We start from the raw sequence: 10250 nt of genomic DNA, 5'->3' as shown, positions 1-10250 counted from the left end.
AAGCGGGGGGCTGGGGGAGGGGGAGAAGCCGGAGGTACTGGAGGAGCCATCCCCGCAGCCCATGGGGCAGCGGTGGTGGGGCTGACAGGCATTCCCAAAGGAACTGCAGCCTGTGGTGTTCTTGATGGAGAAGGGTCTTTTTCTTCCTCTCCTGCCCTCGGTTCCAAATTAAAGAACTCCATCAGGTATGTAATCCTTATTTACAATATTATTATGAACCTTCTTGATTAAATTAACTGTATTGGGTCACAGTTATTTAATATATCTTTCAAGAAATCATTGATACAAGGTTACAACTTGAAGGGCTGATAAATTACTCATCACCTGCACTGTGTCTGCCCAACAATCTGTCTAGTCTGATATTATCCAATAGCAAAAACCTTGAAAAAGAGTCACTAACTAGGGCAGTACCACCTCCTTCTGACCTCCCAGCCTCTCACTGGTCATACTCTTCCCAAGCACCAGGCAATGCCTTTATGTTTAATAATACCTGATGAATTTTGCTTTGATATGTTTTTGTAAGTGTTTTTAAACCAGGGTAGAAATGGGCAATCCACAATATCCCCTGGCACAGCATTCTACCTCTGGGTCACAGAGAAAAAGCTCCCTCTCCTTTCCTTCGCAGTCATTTGCTTGTCTGGTTTTTATATCAGAAGAGATGGACTGTGGTCCCCATTCACCTTCTCCATACCAGTCATGACTTTAAAGCCCTCTCCTACAGTCCCTTTGACCTTCTCTTTTCCAGCATGAAGAAGTTCATGCTGTGCAGTTGATCTTTGTGTATGTGATGTTCTTTTAACTCTTATCATACTTGTTGTCTCTGATTCCTTCTGGTAATTTTATCATATTCAGTTCTGAGATGGGAACATCAGAAAGGCACACTTTATTCAAGATGTACATGCATTATGGATTTATAACGGCATAATTTTTTGTTGTTATTGTTTGGTCTTTATTTTATTTTGTAAAAATTTTAAGTTTCTGTTTCTTTTTTGATACCTATTAAGCACTGGATTGATGCTCAGCTACTGTTTTCATAAATCATCTATTTTAAACCTAACATCTCATTCCAAAACAGTAACAGTCCAGAACCTGCTGTACTGTACACAAAGTTAGGGTGTTTTCCCCTTTTTTGCAACATTTATCTATATTGAATTTCATCTGCCCTTTTAATGACTAGCTATTGCCAGTTTACTACTAGGCACAGTTCTTCCACTACTCAGACTAGTCAGCCTTTCTCTTTACTGCTTGATTAACTACGATGGCTAAACAGTTACACTTTGCTAAGCAATGTAATTAATAAATATGTTGAATAGCACATCCTTAATATCTCTGGCACCACATCTTTTTAAGCAATAATGTGGCTCTGCATAGAGCTGTACAGTTATATTTGTCTTTAGCACATATAATGAATGGTTAATTACCTCTTTCATGTGGTTCTGCTGCAGAAAACTTTGCAATGAATCCACTTCCAGCAGTATTGGCATCTGAAGTCATCTGCACCAACATTTTATTGCTGCTGGATACAAGGGCACCTGGTTTCACAGTACCACAGAACCTGCCGATGCGCTGTCCATTGGCATGGCCATTGTATATATCCACAAAATCATATCGGCACAGATTGTCACTTTCCAGGTCTAAATATCGAAAAGAAAGAACCACCACTTTTCCCTCTGGGACCTGCAGAGAGAGGGAAGGATGGAGAGATGCATCTGGAAGTGTGACCACGTGTCTATTGCATCCTACTGTTTGCATGACTGTTTTCACACCCTTCACTTCCTCTCAGGTAAGCTCTGTCTGTCAACTATATTCCAGGCAAAGCAGTTTTTAAAGTAACTTGGACCAATCCTAAATACAAAGCTCTGGCCATCTCTTGCTATTATCTTATTTCTGATCCAGAGTATCCTCTAGGCTCATGCAGTTAATTATAAACCAGTTCAGCTTGCTGTGTTTCTCTTATTTTCTGCTGAAAGTATGGAATCAGCCATGCAGCTCCCTGTCACCAAGTAAGGTGAGGAGGATGAGATTAATATGAAAAAAGCATTGAACAAGCAATTTACCATTTTAAACAAACAAAATGGCATCTCTTTCTGATTTGTGTTACCAAGTTTCATAGTTTGAAGGATGTTTTTTATTTACTGACACACAGATTTATAAATAAAAATGGAAACTTTACAGCTAACTGTACAACCCTAATATTTAGTTACTGGAGTGGCTGCAGTGAAAGAATTATATTTGGGAAGACAACTATAAACAGAGAATTCAAAAGAACCATTAGTGGGTGTCTTCAATATAGAAGAGAGCTTTGTTTTCTGAAACATCTGAGGAAACATAAGACAGGGCAAATCTTCTTACATGTCTGCATCTGTGGACATTGCAAAAGAGACGAGTACAGGGAAGGATGTAAATTAAGAGAACATAATAGTTTACAAAGAGGAGAACATTTCCTGGGATACAGTTACAAGCTTTTAAGAGAAAAAGCAGCATACTGAGAAGTGAAAACTATTCTAATAAAGCACTTAACGCTGTGTAGCAGAACCAGAAGAAGGGAAACAGTATTTTAAAGTATAGAGGGACCCTAGACAGGCAAGTGTAATTATCTTCATTCAATCCATATCATGGTAGAGTGGTTAGCTATTAAAATAATTGCAGCTGTTCTGCTTTACTGAGACACTACTATAATTTTCTGCTTTAAACACACACAATATATCTGCATTAAGTTCATATTTAAGCCATGTTATTTAAGAGTTCATGAATTTTTTTCATTCCTTAACAGCGACTCATTTTAAAACACTGGTTTGAAATAAACTAAAACTAAACTGTTCCTATATGAAATTGTCAAACTTTTCTAACATTGAGTCTCAACAGTTAAAAATTGCTTGTAAAGTATAGATGGAAGTGCTATAAATGAAAGTGACTGCTTAACCCACAGAAGATACTAATAGAGGCAGCAGTTCTAGATGTACTGAAAAATGTGCTGTAGGTGTGTTCAGGTTACTCATTCCCTCATACTCATTCATAAAAGCAGCTGCTTTTATGTCCAGTGTTGATACTGATCCTGCAGCAGGACAGACTTCTGCTTGAGCTGTTCTCAGCTGCCCAGGTTCCATGTGCCCACCGGCTGACCAGCTCCACTGCAGTTGCTGCTGCTGGTTTCAGAGTATTTTCCTTTCAAGTTCAAAGTTCTCTCAAAAATGCATTCAGGTCCCCTGTGCTGATACGCATCGCTGCTACTACTACATCAAAACCACAACTCATCTAATCTTGAATTTATTCCTTGAATCACTGCTCTCATATCTAAATCTCTTACTGCATTCACTTGTCTTCTTGTCTGAATCACTAAGGACCATTGATGCATGGTCATTTTAACAGAAAATGAGCTAAAATGAATTTGGTATTCCTGCCAGAAGACCTGGATATTATTTATGGTTATGCTACAAACTCTGTGTGACTGGACAACTCAGTTCAGAAATGCTGACACTAAAATTAGTTAGAAAAAGTCAAATTTAGGGAGTTAGATTACAGAAGCCTTTTTTCCAGAAGTATGTATGTAAAATAGCCTATGGTCTTTTGGGGTGGAACAGTCATTTTCCTAAGTTTGTACAACTGGTACAACATGACGCAAAGGGGGTGACCTTTAAAGGTCATCATGTTTTAAAGTAAACTATCATGCCTACAGTTAAGTTTGTCTAACATATTCCACAACGGTGTCTTGCAGCTTTGTCTAAAACTTGCCCATCTTTAATATGTTTCCCCTTTTCCTTCCTGTTTTCGAAAGCTGAGCAGAATTTGCTCTAGCATATTAGATTAAACAGTTTTATCAATGCTTATGAGATTTTTCCCTACTTTCTCAGCCTGAATTGCTTCTTTGAATATACCTGCTCTCTCCCAGAGTTTGAAGAAGGAAGTGGAAATGTGAGAGGTAGCTGGTTCTGGGGTAAGAAAAGGTCTTTTTGCTGTCCTTCTAGAGTTGCATTCAGATTTAGCCAAGTGGTTACCTCTCAGTAATGCTGATGGTTCTCACTGACAGCTCTGTTCCAGGAGTGCACTGACCCAGCACTGCTCTACTCACACCAGCCTCAAAGTGCTCACTCCTACCCCTGGATATTCTGCTCTCTCTGCTGCCCCACGGGGGACAGAGGGAACCAGGATGTGGAACAGACCCCTGCTCAGGAGGGAGAGGACACTGGCAAAGCTGCCGAACTCCGAACTGCAGACAGCCATTCACTCAAGTCTTAGGTTTTCTGGTTCATGGTATAAGTCATTCCGTGCAGTGTTGTGCTTCCTTCTCCTCTCTCCACCACTGGCTATACTATACTATACAACATTACACTTTCTAATTATATTTCATTGTAGTTTTTCATCTCTGCTTCTGTCAGTTTAGTCTATTTGAACTTGGTCAAGACTGTTCCCCATAGATGTACTGACTTCTGTTTCATGAGTCTGTAAAAAAATGTGTAGGAAAAACTCAGCCACATGGTCATGAACATTTAACAAAGAGCCTACTGCAGGTTTTAGTTGTCAGAATAATCCTTGCTCACATTCAGCTGAATTTGGGGAGGTAAGTCATTTAAAGAAATGTGGCAGGCCCTTAATTACAGTCACTACTTACTGGTATTACTTTATTTTAAAAATATACTTGCTTATTAAAATATTTGTCATTCACAAAAATAACAAATTTGTTCCAGTATGTAAATCAGTTAATTGTGATGTGAGTAGATGACAATCAGAAGTGCAGAGGATGGTGGCTCCACATTCTAGCAGCAGCTGTTCAAGTTTCTAGCTACTGCCAAGAAATCTTGTGCTAAATACACGCATCTCTGCAAAACTGTACTTTTCTTTGATTTCTACTGTTTTGCTTTTTTAAATGTTGAAAACTAATGTGCTAAAATCTGCCAGTGTTTATCCCAGGACATTTAAAATATTGTTCCATGAGAAACACAGGGGAGCAAGAAAAAGCCCGCCTGACTCAGTATTGTTTACTCTGAGCCACATCTGAGCCTTGATGCAGTAAGAAGATGTGATACCTCAGAGGAAGAACTGGGAAGGAATTCAGCTCTTAAAAGAAAAGAAAAAAAGAAGAGGGAGGAGTGAAAGGAAGAATGATGTGATGCTTCATCTGCAGGGTGTGCCTTATTTTTGTTTTATCCATCCAGCTGGTATCTTTCAACAACAGAGGCACTTCATCCTCTCCTTGTCACGAAGAGGGCAACTGACCCATACTCACTCTCTGCTTCCCTTCTTATTTTAACTCTATCAACTTATTTAGGTTCAAAAATTATGATGCTAAACTCATGCAAAGGATGCCTTACTCCTATTAAAGGAGAAAGGAATTTTTAGAGGGAGTTTTTGTAGAGCTTAATTCCCTAAAATCATCTGTGTAGATTACTAACCTCTTCAAAAGGGCAGGATTACTCCATATATACAATACACCTCAAAATAAGGTCCTTAGCTTGTTTTTGGTTATCATTCATTCATTATCATTCATTGCAGATATTTCATATAATGTTAATCAAAGTTCAGTTACCTTTAAAGTAGTGAAGCTGTTTTTCTGTTGTTGTTCTGACAATACAAACCCCTCTTCATCAAAATTATGTGGTTTAGATTATTTACTTTGAAAATAATCTTTTTGGGGGAGAGAACCCCTTAAGTGCCAACTTTCATAAATATATTTTGCCTAACTTTTAAACCTGTGTTGGCTTGAATATATTTTGATATATGTTTAATACCAAAATGCTGATTGTATGTTTTGCTATAGCAGTCCTAGGTAGAGTTGAAAAACACATCAGCTACCTGCAAGACAAATGTATTATTTCTCTCTACTGAGAATCAATGTGGAAGTTATTTGGAGTTACCACCTGGGAAGAACCATGATTTCTGCCTAGCTGCTTGTTCTCTAGCTCCAATTTTAAAAATTTGTATTAGCTTGCTCTTCCTGACAAGGGCACTAGATTTTGTTCATCTCTTTCTTTTCTGGCAATACAACCATGTGTAAAGATCTATTTTCTACTGGAAGGGCAGTTTTACAATGATATAGGAAAATGAATGCTTAAAACATAGAAAAAATTATTTAAAATATTCTGCTCCCTCAGGGCAGATTCCCAACTGCCCTGATAAGTAAATTTTTCAAACCTTGCTTACTGTCAGCAAACCTGCTGGAACGCAGCTCCTGAACCTATAAAAACATAACCTTACATAACTCTGACAGTTTTCAGTATTATTGTAGCACATAAAGTTGTTGGAGTTTTATGGGAACTAAGCAGTCTGCCAGATAAACACAGGACAGCAGTCCAGATTCTTGGACTATGTGACACATTTATGTGAGGTAATGGCCAAGAAGGATTACAGAGTATTAAAAGTAAGTGTATATGACATATTTTAGATAAAGCTATATACATTACTATAGGAAAGGAAATAGCTCTACAAATGACTTCTTAGCGAAGTCAGTGAAAAGCTGCTGGGTAGTCTGCCAGGGTAGTAATAGAACCACAAGCATGTGCTGAACACTTCTTAGAGCTCTTAGAATAGAGAAGCTGTTTTCTTTAGCCAGCTGAAAAAGTCCCAGTCTCTTGAAATAACAGAACTGAGTCAGAGAGACTCTTCCAGCTTTAGCAAACCAGTTGGAAAGATTTCAGATGATACCTGAATGCTACACTGCTTTATCTGTATTACCTGTAATGTTTTCTAAACCTATTTTCCTCTAAAGAATAAATTAGCTCTCATTCTGCCTCTCTGTGCATTTCTTGTGCAGATGATGAGATCCTGTAATTGAGAAAACAACAGCTTCGTGCTTCTCGTGACCCAGACACAAAGTGAATCAACGTCTCTTTCAGTCTTGCAGACTTGTCAGATCCTGCATTAGCAGAGTGTTTTCAGGAAGGTGTTCACAGCCCTTGGCTAAAACGGACAGGCAAAAAGTCTTAGTCACTTTCTAAGAGCAGATGCTAAACAAAGAAGACTAACAGTAACTACAGAGTATTTCTTCATGGCAGTGTAACTGGCTTTCTTACTTGGGTGCTATTGCAAGCTATTCTGAGCCTCAGCAGAATTTGGTGAAAGGATTTTGTTGCTTAAATTCAGGCTAACCATACCCTTGAGTGTACTACTTTGCTGCAGTTTGGCAAACCATTGTCTTTTTTTTTTAAGAGAGTACAGGCTTAGTCTTGAAAGTTTTGTAGTCCTTGCCTTCCCTGCATCCTTCCTGCACACCCAAAAGACACAGAGTGTTCTACAGTTGATGGGGGAAAATAAATCAGCTTGGCTTAGTGAACAATATTGTTTAATGAAACAGGGGTTAAATGAGATGAGGGCACAAGCAAACCTGGACTACTCCAGTTGTGCAGCCCTTCTGTGGCTTTGAGCAAACTACAGAGGACAAGTAGGAGGCAGTCAAATGACAGCACAGCAGAAAACTGGGAGTCAGGGTGATCACAAAATGACAAAAGCCATCGAGTTCCTCCCATTGTCAAGAAAGCTCAAGTGCAGACACAGCTCTGCTACAGCTTTGGAGTAGTACTTCTCACCATGCCCAGACTAATCGGGATGCTGGCACCTTGTTAGCAACAGCCACATAAAGTCTGCAATGAAACCACTCTGTATGGACTTTCTAAGTACAATCATTTGTTCTTTTCCTCTATCCCCCATATGAAGGGCAGATACATGGCATGATTCAATAATTGTTTCTTTAGTGCTGCCTCCATTTGTTATCTAAGTTTTTTAATGGTAAAAACTTAATGCTGTTATAAGCAAAATTAATTTTTCCCCTCCAGATTCAATTTTAAACTTCTGAACATCTGAGTTATATAGGTAACCTAACTTTGGACATTTTTTCCCTTTTATTAAAGGCATGTGTGTATGATTCCAAATGTAACTTGCATCTGCTCTTCAGATTGTGAGGTGGGCCATGCTGATTGCTGTCACCTTAGCCCCTCGATAGCAAGAAAGCAAGTTTATGGGCATATACCATGTTTCACATCAGACTCTTCTGGATGAGGTCAGACATGGATCAAAGGTAACCTCTAACTAGGCCCCAATAATAACACAACAGAAAGGTGCAGAAAGCAACTCTGCAGCTTCACTGGGATCTTTCATATATAATGATTAAAATCATATCACTCATTTGGTACAAGAGTTGTTTTAAACTGAACATTGTAAACAGATCAATGTCTCCTGCTTTGCGTCAGCATCTCTATAGTAGCAGGAAACAATTACCCTGTGATATCCTATTCTCCTGCCAACACTTAGCCTGTGATGCAGTCTTTGAACTGAAGTTGTCTTTAATGATCCTGTCAACACAAAGACTTATTTTTTTATATACTTATATTTATTTTTTCTGTAGGCCCAAATGTCAGAAGACTTCTTGGTGAACCGTGCCTAAAAAAGAGAGGCAATTTGGTGGGCAGTTTCAGAGGGTTTAATTTGTGCAGATGTGAGGAACAGTAATCATTCACTCACATCCCTTTCTCTGAGTCTGTGTATAAGGACATCCAGAACAGGAGTATTTAGTCCTAGTTGTTTCATGGAATCTGTTGTCCGTGAATATGATATCTCTGCCCTACAGTCTCATTTCAGCATCAAAACATTGATTGTACCACATGGTTCCATTTCACATAGTCATTTATAAATGTAACGACACTTCCCTACTGCTGTCGGCCTGCTGTATGACAGACTCCAGATGTCCTGGCTGGCAGAACACTGCTAACAGCACACTTCAAGCAAACCTTCCTGAATTTTTTGGGTTTGATTGAAACTTTTTACATGTCTTCTTGCCAAGAAATTTTGCTTTTCGTGATCTCCACCTCAAACCTTTTCTTTCATAGAACTCACTGTCACTTTCTGCAGTGGCAGGAAAGGGAGATGTTTGCCTGTAAGTGGGTTAAGTTAAAACAATTAGAGGTGCATCAGGGAAATCAGTGAAAATTTGCTTCTGACATGAGGCAAGGCCAGTTCTATTTCAGCCACTATTATCATATTACATCAACCCTAAAAAGCTGCAGACAGTTGAGCTACTTTGAGTTACTGTGTTCATTACTGCACATATGTTACCCTATGTAAAACACAGTTTAACAACAAATAGCTGTCCATTATCTTCAGCCCTGATTTTGTGGTATTAAAAATTCTTACTGTGATTTTCCAAGTACATTTGCTGTTTGGTGGGTAGACGCCAGGAAATCCTTCACTCCCAATAAACCCTGATTCTCCAGATACAACTCCTCCACATGTAAATGTAGGCCTGAGAATAACAGGAAAAACAGTACTTAATTTTTAAATATATTTCATTTATTCTTTCTATAGTAGTCAAGAGGCATGAACTGTCTCAACAGCTTAAATACTTAAAACCATTGCTAACATGAAACATTTAATTATTTACATAATATCACTATTGACATAGAATGTTCAATTTAATGTGTGAACTTAGGTGTAGAAAAAATTAACTACTTGGGCCTTAATTCTGGGTTGGCACAGACTGTTATCCCTCCCTCCTTTTTTACTTCATAAGAGCAAACGTGTGCCAGTGTGATACATCATTGCAAATCGCTATTATAATGAAAATAATTATGAAAAAGTCATTAGCAATGACTTTTTATAGCACATATAACATTAGTTAAAATAGCACTGATATAAAAATTACTTCTCATTCCTTTCTATGCTTTGAATTTTTATGTTTTAATCAAGGAAGTCTCTGGTACTTTTTTGTAGTTCAGTAGCACAACCCACCCCACACTGAGCCCCGCTCCTGGTGCTGAGCCCTGTGGCCGAGCTGTGCTCGGGGCTCAGCTCAAGTGAGCTCAGGTGCCGGTGCCGGCTCCGGACACACTGCACGGACACGCCGCACGGACACACTGCACGGACACGCGAGGAGCCCTGGAAAACCTGTGTGGAGCCACTGCTACTGCTAAGGACACGAGGGTGAGCGAACGCCCTGCCGAGCTTTAGAAACCGGGATGCCACACCGTATTATACCGTTATGTTAGAGAGGTTACAGATCACACGGCACCAGGCTGCTCTCGCAGGGTCCCAGGCTCCGTGGAAAACACTCCTGCCTTGAGGCACTCACGGGCAGTGAAACACCCGTGCACCCCACGGAGGCACGGTGGGAACGCGACTGCGGGGAACAGAGGGAGGGGAGGGGAGGTAGCGCGGTACCTGTGCGGGGACAGCGGGACCTGGTACCTGTGCGGGGGGGCGGCGGGACGCGGTACCTGTGCAGTGTGCGCGGTACCTGTGCGGGGACAGAGGAGCGGGTACCTGTG

The 10250-nt window shown here is 39.9% G+C and overlaps 1 protein-coding gene across 1 annotated transcript in view; it reads right to left on the bottom strand.

Annotated features, from left to right (window-relative positions):
- The window catches only part of PCOLCE2 (procollagen C-endopeptidase enhancer 2), a gene marked incomplete at its 5' end in the record, with an annotated part of 22589 nt that extends 12342 nt beyond the window's left edge, over window positions 1–10247 (bottom strand). The window contains 3 exons of the mRNA XM_017726398.1: window positions 1422–1677; window positions 9121–9229; window positions 10171–10247. Coding sequence (XP_017581887.1) covers window positions 1422–1677; window positions 9121–9229; window positions 10171–10247 — 442 coding nt within the window. The remainder of the gene's footprint in view (window positions 1–1421; window positions 1678–9120; window positions 9230–10170) is intronic.
- Between the last annotated feature and the right edge of the window lie 3 nt (window positions 10248–10250).

The sequence above is a fragment of the Corvus brachyrhynchos genome, unplaced genomic scaffold (assembly GCF_000691975.1).
Source record: "Corvus brachyrhynchos isolate BGI_N302 unplaced genomic scaffold, ASM69197v1 scaffold221, whole genome shotgun sequence".
Lineage (NCBI taxonomy): Eukaryota > Metazoa > Chordata > Aves > Passeriformes > Corvidae > Corvus > Corvus brachyrhynchos.
The sequence above is the reverse complement of the archived record's forward strand: the minus strand, read 5'-3'. Positions and strand labels throughout refer to the sequence as shown.